The following is a 17,104-nucleotide window of genomic DNA, read 5'->3' on the forward strand; positions in this document are numbered from 1 at the left end:
AAGGGACACCTCTGAGGGTCCTCCTGCTGGGCCTGGGGAAGAATCTTCCAGCTCCCCTCCTTCCCCCAGCGAAGGGCCTCTCGGTAACTGTGGGGCGCCGCCCTCCGCTCCGAGGAGCTGTGACAGAGGGCTGGGGGAGCTTTATGCGAGGTCTGGGCGCCCCTGGAGAACCGTCGGCGGGCGGGGTGGGGAGAGAGGCCAGGGCGGACACCTTGCCAGTCCCCCAGCCTCCGTGCCTGTCTCCATGGGGCTTTCCCCAGGGAACGGGAGACGCGGGCAGAGCCAGGCTGCAGGTGCCGGGGCCCCACCTGCCCGGCCAGGTCTACCGTCCCCCCAATAGGAGGTGGAGGTCGCAGGGGCCCGGGACTCACAATCGGGGGGATGGCGGCCGCCCGCTGCTTCAGCTGCTTCAGGTCCAGCGGCTTCTGGGGCGAGGCGTTGGTCCTGGCGTCGCTGGTCGCAGTGAGGAGGCTGGGCCGTGGCGACAGGAGCCTGCGGGAAAGACCAGCGTCAGGCCCACGGGCTCCCGGCCTCCTGGCTCCAGCCTGGATGACGGGGCCGGAGGGGCTGCCAGAGAGAGGCGAAGGTCCAGGATCACGGGGCCCAGGAGCCTGGGGTCACGGTGGGGTCTCCTCCCTCCCTCCTTCCTCTGGTCCATGCAGGCCTCACAAGGGGCCAAGACTCCTCCCATCCCGGCCCAGAGGCCCAGCCAGGATCAAACACTCCTGAGACAGCCCAAGGCAAGGAAAGCCCCAGAGAAACCCACACTCAGGGCCCACACCACGCTCGGCCCTTTGGAAGCTGCCAGAAAGGCCAAGAATCAACCAGCTTAAGGCTTGGGGAGCTTGGGAGGTTCAGGGAGAATATCCATCACCCAGATAGGAGAGGCTCAGGTGCCGGGGTTAGGGCCTGGGGCGTGGCGCTGAGAGGACCTTGCTTATTGGAGACCAGAATCAGGGAGCCCCCCACTCAGCCCAAATGCAACCTGAGATACTGGGAATCTCGCCTGCACACCGTTTGCTGAGGCGCTAAAGTGGGAGGTACAGGCTCTGCACGGAGCGGGGCTGGTCAGCGTGTACACGGCCCGCCCAGCAGCCCTAAGTGGGGCCGGCAGGTGCCTCGTCCTCTAAAGCAAGGTCACGTCTGTCTGATGCTGACATGCAAAATGGGGCAGCGCACCTGCACAGGGTGCATGGTGTGTGTGTCAGGGGGGTGGCGGAGTGGGGGGGCTGAGACACGGTGGGACGCCAGCGACAGGGTCACCCCAGTGTAGAGGTGCGGTGTCTGGGACACCGGAGCAAAGCCTGCCCTGGGGTGTGGCTCCAGAGCTGCTCACGGGTGTCACCTCCTTCAGGAAGTCTTCAGGGATTTCCAGAACTCGCCAGCACTGACCACAGTGTCCTGCCACAATCCCCGTCTGCCTCCCCAGCTGGCATGAGGGTCTCTAGGCCAGGAGCTGGGTCTGCTGCAGCCTCAGAACCCCTCACCCACCCACCGGGGCTGCCTGGCTCTGGCCCAGCTCTCGGTTCCCTCCTGTGACCCACACTTGCTGAATACACAGCAGGCCTGGTGCTGTGCTTGGGGTGTGTGGCTGGAGACCCAGAATCCAATGTCTGCTTGCAGGGTGCCAGAGCCGGCTAGGTGATCAAACGGGACACACAAAGGCATTGGCTGCGGGCTGGATTCAGCCAGAGGGCACAACGAAGGCCAGGTCCCCAAAGCCAGAGGGTCCTGTTGGTACAGCCCTTGGTGTGCACTGTGACCATCCTGGCTGATGCCACATGCAGACTGTAAGCACAGCCACTGCCTTCCAGGTAACATCCATGACCGCCAGGATGCAGCTCACCTCACCCAGTGCTGGCTGCCGGACGCCCAGCAGAGGGCAGAACACGGCTGCTTCCTGCAGATGGAGCAGGACAGATGGGTGATGTGCAGCTGAGGTGCCCTCTGCTCTCTGCAGTGAGACCATGGCCTGTGACCGGGACCACAGCCTGTGACAAGCCAGTCCCGAGGGCGCTAACCCCCGGCCGCATCGGCCACATCCTCAGCTGAGCGGAGTCAGTCTCGGCAACGCCCACTGGCGCTGCCCATGGCATGCAGGTGGCACCGGGCGCAGAGGTCGGCCTGACTTCTCTGTGCTCAGCTGGTCTCCACGGTCCTCCCGACCCGGCTCACCGCCCCCTGCCGTCCTCACCTCTCTCGACCTCTCCAGATCCTGCTCGCGCTCCGAGGACCACCTGAAGCCTCTCCTGCTGTGGCTGCCCGTCCTTGCTCCCCTGGACTCAGGCCCAGCCCCGTTTTGCCCACCGCCCTCGGGCCAAGGCACCCTGACCAGGTCTGAGAACTGATGTTATCACCTGTCCTGCATTCCCCACCTCCAGCTTCAACTGTCACCAAACACCACCCCGCACGCCCGTCGCAGCAAATTATCAATGTCCGTTTAAACCAACTTGCGTTTGCAGACTTACGTTTAAAATAAATATACTGCAGTCACTTTGGAAAACACTGGCAGTTCCTCAAAAGGCGAGACAGAGTCACCACAGGGTCCGGCAATGCCACTGCTGGGCATATACTCGAGAGGATGAAAACATATATCCACACAAACACTCGCTCACACAAGATCACAGCAGCCACTATTCACAAGAGTCAAAAGGTGGAAACAACCCAAATGGCCAAAAACAGATGAATGGATAAACAAAATGTGATATATATATATATATATATATATATATATATATATATATATACATACACACACGCTCACAACGGAATATTATTCAGCCATAAATGAATGAAGTGCTGACACAGGCTACAACATGGATGAACCTCAGAAACATGACGCTGAGTGCAAGAAGCCAGTTGCAAAAGGCCACATACGGCATGGTTCCATTTATATGAAACTCCCAGAAGAGGCAAATCCATAGACACAGACAGAGAAGAGAGATCAGCGGACCGGGGGCTGGAGGTGGGGGATGAGGAATGACTGCTAATGGCCTGGGGTTGCTTTTTGGGGCAGTGAAAATGGTCTGGAATTAAACAGTGGTGATGATTACACAGCTCTGTGAATGTACTAAAAACCCCTGAGCTGTACACGTCAGCAGCTGAATTGTATGGTTTGTGGATTATGTCTCAATAAAGCTGTTACAAGGAAAACGTAAAGAATATACTATTTGCCAGCCATGAAATCAAGGGTTTGTTATAGTAACTGTACTGTTTCTACAAACAATAAAGTAATAATGTTATACTATTATTTGCCATATAAATTACTCTAAAATGCAGATTTTAAAGTTAAAATATAAACTTTTATATTTTTGTAAATATAATTTTATAGGGACACAAAATATGCTTTTATAATACATATAAAATAAGCAAAGTGTCTGTGTCTCACTCTGATTGTCAGCGAACTAGGACCTCCTACTCAGACCTGTGCCCTGCCTCGGTTTCCCGGTGGCTTCTCGTCCAGACAGGGGGCAGTCAGATTGGAGGGGGCAGGGGTCGCCCCTCGAATGCTCTCAGCAGGCACCAGCTGGGGGGGTGGGTACGAGCACAGAGGTCCAGACCCCTCAGGATTTCCTGAGTCCCCCCTAACCCTCACCCAGCAAGGCAGGAGCTCAGTGGGGACTGCGGCCATGGGCACAGCACTTCACAGTTGACGAGATGACAGCCTGACAGCTCACGGTAGAGAGGGCGGCATCCGGGGCTTCCCTGGTGGCTCAGTGGTTGAGAGTCCGCCTGCCGATGCAGGGGACACGGGTTCGTGCCCCAGTCCGGGAAGATCCCACGTGCTGCGGAGCGGCTGGGCCCGTGAGCCATGGCCGCTGAGCCTGCGCGTCCGGAGCCTGTGCTCCGCAACAGGTGAGGCCACGACAGTGAGAGGCCCGCGTACCGCAAAAAAAAAAAAAAGAGGGCAGCATCCAAGAACAACGGTCCTCAACAAGCCCAAGGGTCCTGAGCTCCCCCCACCGGGGAGCGGGAAGATGCCTGGTGCTCATGTGGCCCCAACCCCCGTTATCCCACATCCACGGTGGGCGAGCACCACCTCCAGGGGCCCTCCTCGTGGCAGCGCCCTCCCTCTGTTCTCTTTCCTTTGTTTTCTTGGAAGACAGGGCTTTTATTTTCCTCCCTGGAGGCCTGGGCAGGGTAGGGGCCCTCGGAGCCTGGCACTGTGCACATGACCCGGGACAGGCGGGGGAAGCCAGCAACTTGGCTGAGAGCAGCCAGGGTCCCGCCCACCACCCTGCATTCAGGGCTCTGGCTCCCAGTTCAAATCCCACCTTTGGCCGTATGACTTAACCAGCTGTGCCTCACCCAGTTTCCCCTCATCCGTAAAATGGGTATGAGAACAGTGGCTCCCTCCGAGGACTGTCCTGTGGGTGGAACACGGGAAGCCCCGAGAACGGCGCCTGGCGCTGAGCGGCTCGGGCACCTTCCCATTCCTGTGGTTTTTCTTCCCACCCTGGAAGACCAGGGCTGGGGGAGGGGGAGGGGCCACAGGGGACTCTGGGTCCTGCAGCAGTAGCCCCCTCTCTGCTGAGCCCCCTTTCCCCAGCTTCTCATTATCGCTGGGCTGGGATAGGTGTCCACACAGACGAAGTCATGTTACTCCCCTGTGCTCCCAGGATAAAAGTGCACTCCTTACCTCGACCCCTGGGGCCCTGTGGAGCCAGGTCGGGCCAGGTCCCTGCCCACCTCTGTGGCCTCCTCTCCTGCCTTCCCCTCTTCCCTTCACTTGCTCCACACTCAGCCACAGGCCTCTTTGCTGTCTACTGAACATAAGCTCATGTGGCCACAGGGCCTTTGAACTGGCTGTTCCCACTGCTGGCTTTCCCTCCATGTCTCACACTACGTGTTCTGACCATCCTTCAATGTCACCTCCTCAGACAGGCCTCCCTGACTGCCCCTCCCGCTGCCCCCACCCCCAATCTCTCCATCATCCACTTATCACACGAGCATTCCCTTTATTCCATTACTGTTCCAGCTCCATACTAGTCACTCTCACTAAAATGTAAGCTCCCTGGAGCCAGGACCTCATCTGTCCTGTTCCCAACACCCCTTGAGCCCAGAATGGCACACACTGGTGCCCAGTTAATCATTTATGGAATAAAGAAATAGAGGAGAAATTGCTGTTACATTCTTTCAAAGTTCCAGGGGCTCAGCAGAAGCCGCATTCCAGCCTCCTCCTGGAGTGACCTTTGCGGGGAGCCTGAAGCAGCTCCAAAGGAGGGCAGCTCCAAAGTGCCAGGCTGGCCCGTAACTCCATTATCCTGACGAGAAGCCCATAAGCCAGGATACCCACACCCATCTTATACGTGAAAATGCTGAGGTCCAGAGAAGGGACTTTCAGAAGGCCCAGCCCTGCTGGAAAGTGCCCAGGCACCTTCTCTGGGAAGTGGAACAGGCGGGGCCAGCCAAGCTCAAGGCTCTGCAATCAAAGCCAGTATCTCTGGCTGTGGGCCGAGAAGACTCCCAGGTGGAGCTGCCTGGCAGACAGTGAGGGAGAGTAAAAGCAGGATATGATCTTCCCTCCCCAGGTCGTCCGGGCACGGGCCAGAACGAGATGCATCTTGTGTCTGTCCAGGGACGCCCAGTTCACTGCGCCAGGACTGCCAGGCGGGAGGGAGGGCTGTGGGCAGGAGGCCAGGACCGGGGGTTGCCTGGGGGTCCACCCATCCCGCCGGGAGGCGCTGGCTGCCAGGGCGCGCTCTGACGCATCTCGCCTGCGTCCTCTGGCGCCTGCCCGGCCCTGTGTGGCTGTGGCCCGGGAGGGAAGAGGTCAGGAGGCTGGCCTGAGTCCAGCCTCACCCTGGGGCCGGGGGAATGGCCTCGGTCACAGAGGGCGTGACAAACCAGGTGTCCTGACTCCCAGCCCAGGGCCCCTGCTCCCGAGGGATCGAATGCTGGCCGCTCAGGCAGGAAGAGCGGATGGAAGCCAGACCCAGCTCGGGGAGGGAAGGACACGTCCCTGGGTGGGGCTGGGGTGGGGGGCAGCTGAAAGTAGGCTGCGGGGCTTCAGGCCTGGCCCGAGAGGTGCGGGCGGGCTGTCGGGACCCAGGCCAAGCCGCCGAGCCGTCCAGCCCGTCAGGCCATGTGCACCCAAAACACAGACTCCGGGAGGCCGCTGATCAGCGTGGCTGTCCCATGAGCTCAGCACTTTCCCCACTAAGAGCAGAAACACGTGTCTCCATGACTCCGTCCCCGCGGCCAGCAGGAGCAGGGTGGGGAGCCGCCCGCCCTGACCCCATTACCCAGGCGCAAAGAGTGAGCCGAGTGGCCAGACCCTGGTCCAGGGCCCTCCCGGGCAGACCGAGCCGCCACGAGCATTGTTTCCCAAGCTGCGCCCTCTGGGCAGGAAGCTCAGGGCCTCTGCGCCCTCAGAAACCTGTTGTCCAGGCCTTTGCTTATCAAAGGGCCACACAAGCGGGGCGAGGGTCCCGCCAGGGACCCCCGGACGCAGGAGGCAGAGGATGACGTGGCTCACTGGCTTTTGTGGACCACGTGGGGACCCAGAGAGCTCTGACCAAGTAAGTCCTAGTTTCATACGAAACGTTCTAGAAGTTGCCGTTTTCGCACGCCCCGAGGTGAATTGTGGGGCAGAGGAAACGGCTCCTGGGGAACAGGTCGGGTTTGAAAGTCAGATTTTCCTCCCTCTCGTGCTGCCCAGAACTTTTCCGAGAGACGTGAGAGGAGAGAAAACAGACTGCACTGTTTTCAGTCAAAATAAAACTGGCCGGCCTGCCTCGCTGAATTCTTCAAGCCCCCCAGACGTGGGCCGGAGCGGATCTCCGCAGCTCTGCCCTCCGCTGCCCACGTTTGGCCCTAAGTGGGGTCTACGAGCTTTGCTTCTGGTCGGGGGTCTCGGGGACCCTCCGCGGGCAGAAGAGGAACCAGCAAGGATCCCGGGATCTGCCACTTTCCCCCGTGTCCACCGCCACCAGCCTCACCGGCCCCTGGGACACGGCTGCTGCCGCCTTCCAACCCGTATGTATCCCTGTGCCCCTGTGGCCCCCATTAACCCCCCGCCCCCTCCCAACACACTGCGGCAGACATACCCCAACTCTCTCAGGCTCTCTCCCTGAGGGCAAAATGCAGGCGCCCACCCAGCCAGAAGGGTTGCACGAGGTGGGCTGGTCAGCTGACCCTGCCTCTTTCCAAGCTGCCCCCCCCACCCCCCGCCCCGCTCCACCACTCAGGGCCTGGATCACGCAGGCTCAGTCCCACCCCGGGGCTTTTGCACTTGCTGTTCCCACTGTGTTGAGGGGGGAGAATTGCGTCCCCCAAAACAGGTTCAAGTCCAAACAGCCAAGTACCTGTGAACGTGAACTTCTTTGGAAACAGGCTCTTTGCAGATGTGACCAAGTTAAGATGAGGTCCTTAGGGTGGACCCTCATCCAGTGGACTGGTGTCCTTAGAGCAAAAGGGAAATTAGGGCACACGGACACACAGGGAGAATGTCACGGGACCACGGAGCGATGCGTCTACGAGCCAAGGACCGCCGGCACCACCGAGGCAGGAAGGAGCCTTCATGAGGCATGGCCCTGCCGACGCTCTGACTTGGGGGCGGTCCTCTGTGGCGGCGGCTCTGGACGCTAATCCACGCTGCCCAGCACGCCGTCCCCTGGCCCTCCCCGTGGCTCCTCCTTCCCCGTCCGGGCTCAGCTCAGAGGCCACCGCTGAGGGGGACCAAGCCCCCGACGCTGCCCTCTCCCACCACGGAGCTCCTGCGTCTGGACCACTCAGTGGTGGCCTCCCCTCCCTCCGAGGGCAGGCGTGGAAATGGCCTCGTGCGCTGCCGCCTCGGTGTACAGGTGGCGATCGGTAAGCGTTTACGGAGGGAGACGACGAAGCCGCCAGCCGGCAGCCCACTCACCTGTTCTTGTCGCCGCCCTCGGGCTCGTCGACCTCGTCGGCACTGCAGGTGGCGCTGGAGTCGCTGTCCTGGGGGGCGCCCGAGCCCTTGGCCGCGGGGCCTTTGCCCCCAGGGCCGCCGCCCTCCTTCTTCTCCACCTTGGGCGCCCCCTCGGGTGTGGCCTCGGCTGCGGCCTCCGCGCCCCCCTTGACCTTGTCGGGCCCCTCCTCGGCGGCCTCCTCCTCCCGCTCGCTCTTGATGCGCTCCGAGGGGGGCACCTCGCCAGGCTCCTCTGTCTTGCCCACGTCGGCTGCCAACTCTTGGGCCGCAGGGGGCTTCTGCTCCTCTCCGTCTTCAGCTGAGGGGGCGGCTGCGGCCTCTTCCTCCTTCTCCTCCTTGGGGACCACAGCAGGGGCCGCGGCAGGCGAGGCGGGCGCCGGCGGGGTCATGGGTGGGCAGGCGGCTTCGGGGGCCGGGGCGGGCTCGCTGGGGGCTGGGGCATCCTCAGGAGGCGGGCTGGGGGGCTCAGGAGGTGGCGCATCGACGCCCGGGGTGGGCGGGGGCTTGGGCCCGCTCTGCGCGGTGTCCTTGGCGGCCTCGGTGCGGGGCGACGGGATGCTCTCGGTGTCGGAGCTGTTGTTGACGGTGGCTGTGCGGGGACAGTGAAGATGGAGTGAGCGGTGCCGGGGGCTCAGGGTGGAGGCAGGCCTGGCCCTCCCCACGGCCCCCCGACAGCCCCGACTGCGTGCAGGCAGGAGCTCAGGGCGCTGCGACCCCATCGCTTGACACCACGCAGCCCTAAGGCTCCCACACGCCTGGGCAGCGCCCCCGCCGGCCCCTCCCAGTGCCCTGTCCTCCTCTGGCCACCCTCTCCACCTGCTGACCCTGGAGCCCAGCAACCTGTTAACTTCCAACCCCCCGGGTGGGTGGCCCGCACCGCACAGAGTCAGGCTGGGGGCGGCCAGGGTTGCAGGCCTTTGTTTTGGGGTCTCCTTTTTCTTATCTGGGCTGCAAACCCTGGCTCTGCCCCGGCTGGTGGCCTGGCCGTGGTAACTCCGGTGGCCTCCCAGCCTTGCTTTCCCCATCTGTAGGGTGGGGAGAACAGTTCCCACCCCGCAGGGGCTGTGATAGCACAGGGTGACACCTGGTAACTGTCTGCTGTTGTATCACCACTGCTGTCATCATACACGATGACATAAAATGGGGCCAGTGAACTCGGAAGGAGCCCCCGGGGAAAGGGTCCAGACCGACCGCGTCCCCCATCCCCCATCAGCCATTTCCCGCAGGGCTGGTACACAGCAGGTGCACAATGCGTATGGATCGAATGACTGAGCGTGTGCACAGGTGAGGGGAGGGGGACCTCAGCTCCAGGCAGGCCTGGCTCTTTGGGCTTAACAACCGCTCCTGTCACTTCCTGGGTTTCAATTTTCCCCCTTTTCTACAAAATGGGCACATCCGAAACCCCCCTCCTCCACACTTCCTGTTGGGGAAATCAAACTGGGTAAGCGTCACAGGTGAACACACGAATGAAAACTCAACCAAGCAGTCAAGCCAGCACAGCAGTCTGCACGACTGAGCCTGGGAACCGCATGGGGAACAGACACTGCGCGGAGGTGGGGGCACAGAGGTGGCGGCAGCACAAACGGTGGTGCTCACAGGCAGAGGCGTGCTCACAGAGGTGGGGCCCCTCATAGAGCAAAGGCCCCCTTGGGATGCCCCCCGCCCTGGTCAGGCCCTACCCCCGCCCCCGACGGCCAGCTGGCCACATTCGTACCTGGGCCACTGCATTCCCCTCTGGGTACCTCGTTCCCAGAGGCGTGTAAGGCTGGAAGGAAGTGAGAGAAGGGTTAGAAGCGAGGTGACATGAGCAGCAGGTGGGGTGGGAGGAGGTTGGGTGGCCAGGCAGGGCTGGGAAAGGGGCCCAGGGCCCAGCAGGCAGCAGGAGGACCTACAGCCCTGTCCCAAGAGCCCTCACCCCTGAACACTCCTGGGTACCCTTGGACAAGTCACTGGCTCCAGGGTCCTGGGGTGGGAGGTGCTGGCCTCAGAGGTGGGCAGGGCTGAAGGAGAGGCTCTTGGGGCTGCCCGGCCCCGTCTCACCCCTCAGACGCAGAGCCGGGTCAGCAGGGGTTGCTGGTGCCCTGCACAAACGCTTCCCTCAGCTTTCACTGCCTCCAGACCCCCGGCCTCTCCCACTTTAAGGCCCAGAGCAAAGGCCATCCCTTCCAGAAAAAAGAATCCCAACAAGAGCAACACAGGGCTCGCTCGGTGGGTGCTGGGCTCCGGGCAAAGCTCTTCACACACACGACTCACCTCACCCTCAATAACCTCTAAGTTGGAGGTGATCACCATTCTCCTTTTCAGATGAGAAAACAGAGAGGTTGAGTCACTTGCCCCAGGCCACACTGCGTGGAGGCAGGAGGGGGTTGACCCCAACATCCTGTGTCCCTAACCACCGGTTCCTGCCCCTGCCTTCTGACTCCGGCAATGTCAGTCCCTCCTTTCACGTCATCAGACCACAGGATGGAGGGGGCCAGCGCTGAGGTCCCCTGGATAAGTGGTTTCGCCCCAGAGTCCGTGTGTTCATCTACAAAGAGGGCGGTTCACGCCTGGCTCTCTCCCTTACCCAGAGGCTTGTCTGTCTCCGTCAGGGGTTCTCAGACCCGAGAGAGCCTGAGGGCCATGAAGACTCACATGGGCTGGGCCCACGCCCAAAACGTTTCTCACTCAGTAGGTCCAGGTGGGGCCTGAGAATCAGCACTCCAGACAAGTCTGAACCCTGGTCCCCAAACAGGCCAACGGGTTACCTTGGGTAACCTCTCTGTGCCTCAGTGACCTCATCTGTAAAATGGGGTGATGACAGCACCCACTGGGCTGTCGTGACAATTAAAGGGAATAACTCAAGGCTGTTGCTCTTATGACCACGATCTTTACTAGAGACACTACGGGGCCAAATGGATCACTCCTCCCTCCCCTGGATTCACCTCCACCCTGGATACGACAAGGCACTTGCTGCCTGCCCCGTGCAGGGAGGGGTCTGCAGTGCAGTTGGGGCTGGCGGCATATTCCAGAAGGTTCCATCGTGGTGACCTCAGGCCCTAACCCAGAACCTACCTCACTTCCCCTATCCTGGTCACAGGGACAGAGTTACGCAGCGAATGCCGGCTGGACTGGCAGATTCCAAGTCCACCAGCTACGTGACACCCCATGTGAGTGATTCTCCTCTCCCTGGGCCTTGGTTTCCTCATCTGTAAGATGGGAACATCAGCCTGTGCTTTTGGGCAGGATCTTCTAAACTGCCTCCTTGATGTGCACAGAGCCATCAAGTGGTCACAGAAGCCTTGGATTCAGCCAGACCAGCACCCCCACCCCCACTACCCAGCAGAGAATGCCTCCCCATCCTTGATAGGTTGTGTGAACCCTACAAGTGACAGGGAGCTCACCACCGCACAGTTCTCTTACTGGGCAGCGCCTCTTCTGCTTTTAATGCTGAGCCGAAGACTGGCTTCGTCTAACTTTCCCACCAAGCCTGCATCCTGCCCGGATGGATATTTAATGAGGGGATTGGGTTTCTGCTCCCTAGGCTCCCTTTTCCTGGCTACAGACCCAAGACCCAGAATGCACAGAGCAGAGGGATCTGGAGCCTCCCATCAGACACTGGTCAGGCCTCTGGTCAACTCGGGCTAGAAAGACCCAAGGCTGGCAAGGAGGCCAGACTCACCCCCCCAGGTCCATCCCCAGTGTAAGACGGTAATAACCAAATGGCTTGATTCTCCATTTTCAACCAGGAAGTAGGATTCAGGCTGGTGAATACACTGCGGGCTGGTATAGCCTGAGTTTATTTGCATGTCTTGTTCACGGAGCCAGGGAGTGATTCACACTTTCCTCACGCGTTGGCAGAAGTTTGGGAGTTTAAATGCAGAGACAGGCAGATAGGAGGGACAGGAAGGAACCCTGGCACGGACAGGAGGAGAAAAGGTTCCCCTCACCAAGAACTTGAGGCCCCACTGGGGAGCTCTGGCCAGGGAGATGGCGGAAGGAGAGGCAGAGACATTCAGCTACGCAGGGGTTGGGGTCTTCAGGGGTGTCATGCCTTGAGGGCTGGTGTAGACCAAGGAAAAGGGAGAGAGGGGCGGGGGCCAAAGGCAGACTGATCAGTGACCAGGGGTGCAAGCCTGGTGTCGGGCAGCCTGGTGTAACTCCCGAGTCTACAAACACGGATTACACAGCGGAGCCGCAGGTTACGTGGGGGCCAGGCTCTGAAGTCAGGCGACCATCTCGTGCAGTCAGAAATCCTCCTTTTGAGAAGTGGGCCAAACTGCTGGTGCAATTTAAATGACTGATTCTCGCTCTCTCTTTAGCAGCCCTCACCTGGTGGGAGAATTCATCTAAGATCAGGGTAGACGATGCATCTGTGTGATACCTGGGGTGCCTGGAGTTAACTGCCCTGAGCCTCAGTGCCCGCTGATAGAAAGCGGGGGCTATGCAGTTCATCATCCAAATCGAGACACTCGGGAGTAAAATGAAGCATAATTATATAACTTTTGAATACTTATCGACCAACGGTATTGGTTGCACTTATATTAGTCAACTTGTAAAATAATATTTCAGGTCAAAAAACTATTTTCAGGGACTTCCCTGGCCGTCCAGTGGTTAAGACTCTGCACTTCCACTGCAGTGGGCGCGGGTTCGATTCCTGGTCGGAGAACTAAGATCCCGCGTGCCGCACAGTGTGGTTAAAAAAATTAAGAAAAAACTATTTTCAAAAATAAACTTTCTTTTTCTAAAATGTGACACCAGAGGTGCTGGGCAAGGTAATAGGCGTCACCAGAGCTGGATGCGACCTGGACGTGTAAGTCACCAAGCACAAGACTGAAGACACAGGGGTCAGGAGGATTGAATGGACAAGTGTCCTGTAGGCGCAGAGATGCCGATTACCATTATTATTGTTGCCACTGTCACCATCATTATCACTGTCATTTTCACCATCATCACCACCATCATCATCACCACCATCATCACCACCACCACCACCACCATCATCACCACCACCATCATCACCATCACCATCACCACCATCATCATCATCACCACCATCACCATCACCACCATCATCACCATCACCATCATCACCATCACCACCACCATCATCACCACCACCATCATCACCATCACCATCATCACCATCATCACCACCACCACCACCATCACCACCACCATCACCATCACCATCATCATCACCATCACCATCATCACCATCATCACCATCACCACCATCATCATCACCACCATCACCATCACCATCATCACCATCATCACCATCATCATCACCATCATCACCATCACCACCATCACCATCATCACCACCACCACCATCATCACCATCACCATCATCACCATCACCACCATCATCACCACCACCATCATCACCATCATCACCATCACCACCATCATCACCACCATCATCATCACCATCATCACCATCACCATCATCACCATCATCACCACCATCACCATCACCACCATCACCATCATCACCACCATCACCATCACCACCATCACCATCACCACCATCACCATCACCACCATCACCATCACCACCATCATCACCATCACCACCATCACCATCCTCACCATCATCACCACCACCATCACCACCATCACCATCACCATCATGCTCTCCTCTTGGGGCAGTCCAGGCTCCTTCTCGGTAGCACCCAGGCATTTCTGGGAGAGGTCAGCTCCCATCGCCCACCCTCACCTTCCGCCTCCTCCGCCATCTCCTCCTCGTTCCCGCTCACGCCTGACGCCTCCATCTCCTCATCCTCCACCACGGGCGGGAAGGCCGCCTCCTCACTGGCAGCAGTTGGTGCTTTCTTCTTCTTCCTCCGCGCGTTCCTCTCCTTCTCCTAGGGCACAGGGATAGCAGTTGGTCAGGGCCAGGGCAAGGGCCTGGGCTGTCAGCCCGGGGACTCCTGGTGCCGGAGGCCTGCCACAGCTGCAAGGGACAGTGATCCCATCCACGTGGTCTTGAGGGTGCCCTTCCCCCCTCGTGCCCCACTGCACGGCCAGACATGCCAGTGGTTATTTTTACCCAGAGCTTCATTCTTCCATCATGCCCCAGATACACCTGGGGCACAACCTGGCCTATAGGCTGCCCAGACATCCTTCCGGAACAGATGAGGAAGGACTGCCTCTGCCTGGAAGCCCCCCACGATCGCTCCAGCCCTGCCAGCTGTCCTAGCCAGAGCAGTGACCACACCCTCTGGAGGACACACTGCCAGGCACGGTCAGTACACTGGAGAGAATGAATGAATGAAGCTTTTCCTTGCAGCCTCATCTGTCCCCAGCTGAGCCCCGGGGGACAGGCTAGCTTGGGCAGCATGTCATTTCACCCCACCAGTCTTTACAGGGCACCTCTTGTGTGCCAGGTACTGCCCCAGGGGTTGAGAATACACGAGGAATGAGGAGACAGGGTCCCTGCCCCACAGGCCACCTAGTCGGGGGAGATGAGCAATCAACACATCAATTAAAAAGAGCCTCAGAGGCGGGGGCATGGCTGCTGAGAGGGACAGACAGGGTGGGGTGAGAATGCAAGGGCGGGGCAGGGAAGAGGCTTCTTGGAGGAGGTGACATCTGAGCTGAGGTCTGAGTCGTGAGAAGAAGCTGGCCAGGCAAGGCTCGGGATGAGCGGTCCAGGTGGGAGGAACTGCAAGTACAGAGGCCCAGAGGTGGAACCAGCTGGGTGGTTCAAGGAACAGAAAGAAGGCCTTCGCTGAGCAGCCCTTTACTTCCCTCCACACCTCCCCCAGTCCCCAGAAGCCCTGCTCCCCACGCATGGGGCCAGGCACCCACCCCCAGCTCATCACCACTCCTCCTTGACAGCTCCCGTCTTTGCACCGCACTGGGCCGGGGGTTCCGGAAGGGTGTCTCTTTAGCCCCATGCTGAGCCAGCCTGAAAGTGTTGATTGACTTACTGAGTGACTGAATGGGCTGCGTCCAGGGCTTGAACACACGGTCGGCAGAGTCGGGGTATATGTGGAGGCAGAGTGTGCGGGGGGGTCCGAGGTGACCAGGGGCTCCCAGGGGAGTGGACTGGTCCCTAAGAGGAGACCCGCCCCAGTACAGCTGGTGTGACGGGAGGGGTCGCAGCCTGAGCCCTTTGGGGTCCCTGAGGAAGGAGATGGAACCTAAACACTCCCAGACATGCCAGCAGCTCCCAGCGAAGCCCCTCACACTGGGCTGACTCGGTTCCTCCCAGAGTTCACGTCCACCCGAACCTCAGGATGTGACCTTTCTTAGAAATGAGCTCTTTGTAGATGTAATTAGGGTGAGTTCGTATTAGATTAGGGTGGACCCTAAATCCAGAATGACTGGTGTCCCTAGAAGAAGAGGGAAATTTGGACACAGAGGCACCCAGGGGAGGGATGCATCCCCAAGCCAAGGAATGTCAAGGATTGCAGGCCACCCCCAGAAGCTGGAAGCGCAGGGCAGGAGCCTCCCCTGGAGCCTTCGGAAGGAGCGTAGCCCTGCCGACACCTTGATTTCAGACTCGTAGCCTCCAGGATTGCAAGAGGATATGTTCCTGTACCAGTCTGTGGTGCCTTGTTACAGGAAATAGGAAACTAACGCACCTCCCCTCCGCCAATTCCCTGGCCCCCAGGAGAAAGCCACCATCACCGTACGTGAGTGAAAACAGCACAGCCCGCCCTTGGGCAGATGCGCCATCACCTCCAGGCGCCAGCCGGCCCTGCCCAGCCTGGCCCCCTCACCACGCAGGGCTGGGCGCAAGCCTCAGGGGTCCCCAGACCCCAGCCCCTGCCTGGGGGGTGGGATCACTTCCTGTCCTGCCTTCTTCCTGAGCAAACGGGGGACCTCGGGGTGCAGCCGCTCAGAATTCGGGGAGGAAGAGGGAAATGTCTGTTTGCCCGTTAGTCACGGTTTCCGTCACCAGCGCTCGGCCAGGACCACAGCCCCACCCTGCCGAATGTCCACGGGACCACTGTGGGAACGCCCAGCTCCACCATCCGCCTGCCTCTGGGGGCTGGCGCACCCCGGTCCCAAACCCCGAGCTTCTCCCGGAGGGCCCCCGGCTGGAGCTCGCGGGGGCATGAGAAAGTTGTGTGGCCTGTGGGTTTGTGGGTGCAGCTGAGGGATCCCCCTTCTTCCCCAATCTATTTTTAGCAGACAGGGACTCACTTGAGTGCTGGAGCTGGGTGAGGCAGGCGACTGGCTGCCCGGGGGGTGGGGGGATGCTCGGAGCCTCGCAGGGAACGGGGGCTCCTATGGGCCTGGCTGGGATGCACGTCCTGCTGGGAACCTGAGGTCTCTCTGAGCCAGCAGCCCAGGCCACCTCAGGCCAAGTGGGGTGAGTATGATGTCAACACCAGAATCCCCCAGAGGGATTCAGAGGCTGGGACTTAAGTGTCCCAGGAATCATACCAAACCCTTCCACACGTGGCCCCGAACCTCAAGATTGGGGCATGTGTATGGAACAGGAGATGCTGGCGATAGTAGTATTGGTAGTTACAGCTGATGTCTGTTAAGCACCTACTATGGGCCAAGCATTCTTTACTTATTAATTCACTGGATCTGCACGCCTACTCTGCGAATCAGAGCATGCCACTCCCTACCTCGAACTCTCCAGACGCTCCCGGAACCTCTCGATATAAAACCCAAGTCTTCCCCACTCCATACAGTCCAGTGCGATCTAGATCTGAACCCCGCCCAGCTCTCTAACTCGCTCACCCTCCTTGGTCTGTTACAGACACACTGCCCTTCTTGTGCAAATGGGCTTACAATGCCCTGGCCACAGGGCCTTTGCACTCGTCACTTCTCTGGCTGGACAGCCTTCTCCCAGACACCCACGTGACTCACATACCCACCTCCATCAGGGCTTTGCTCATACATCACCTCCTCAGGGAGGTCTTCCCTGATTACCCTGTCAAAATCAGCTAATCTCGTTCCCCATCAATCACTTTCTACTACTATCCCTCATCTATCTTCAGACCACAATCTGAAATTATCTGTGAGTTAATTTGTCTCTAGAACTAGAATTAATTCAAGGGCAGGCATCTTTGTCTGTTCTCAGCTGTATTCCCAGGACACCTGGAACAGCGCCTGGCACAGAAGAGACACTCTGTAACTACTAATTTAGATGCATGAACCTGATAGACAAAGACGCTGGCCCAGAGAGGCAGAGACACTTGCCCAAGATCACACAGCTCGTGGGTCAAGAAGCCCAGACTTCAATGCAGG

The 17,104-nt window shown here is 59.2% G+C and overlaps 1 protein-coding gene and 1 long non-coding RNA gene across 25 annotated transcripts in view; one reads left to right on the forward strand and one right to left on the reverse strand.

The window, feature by feature from the left end:
• NCOR2 (nuclear receptor corepressor 2) overlaps window positions 1-17,104 on the reverse strand; it is a 223,112-nt gene that overhangs the window by 35,383 nt on the left and 170,625 nt on the right. For 18 of the 24 annotated variants that reach the window (XM_032653910.1, XM_032653906.1, XM_032653902.1 and 15 more), the window contains 4 exons: window positions 13,608-13,755; window positions 9,621-9,671; window positions 7,868-8,495; window positions 372-492 (listed from right to left, as the gene is read on the reverse strand). In XM_032653910.1, coding sequence (XP_032509801.1) covers window positions 372-492; window positions 7,868-8,495; window positions 9,621-9,671; window positions 13,608-13,755 — 948 coding nt within the window. The remainder of the gene's footprint in view (window positions 1-371; window positions 493-7,867; window positions 8,496-9,620; window positions 9,672-13,607; window positions 13,756-17,104) is intronic. The other 6 variants (XM_032653924.1, XM_032653923.1, XM_032653909.1 and 3 more) reach the window with 1 other exon arrangement.
• Window positions 5,635-6,736, forward strand: LOC116764925. Its single transcript, XR_004353085.1, has 2 exons — window positions 5,635-6,521; window positions 6,662-6,736. It is a non-coding gene; the product is annotated as an uncharacterized LOC116764925 (long non-coding RNA).

The sequence above is a fragment of the Phocoena sinus genome, chromosome 14 (assembly GCF_008692025.1).
Source record: "Phocoena sinus isolate mPhoSin1 chromosome 14, mPhoSin1.pri, whole genome shotgun sequence".
NCBI classification, from domain to species: Eukaryota; Metazoa; Chordata; class Mammalia; order Artiodactyla; family Phocoenidae; genus Phocoena; species Phocoena sinus.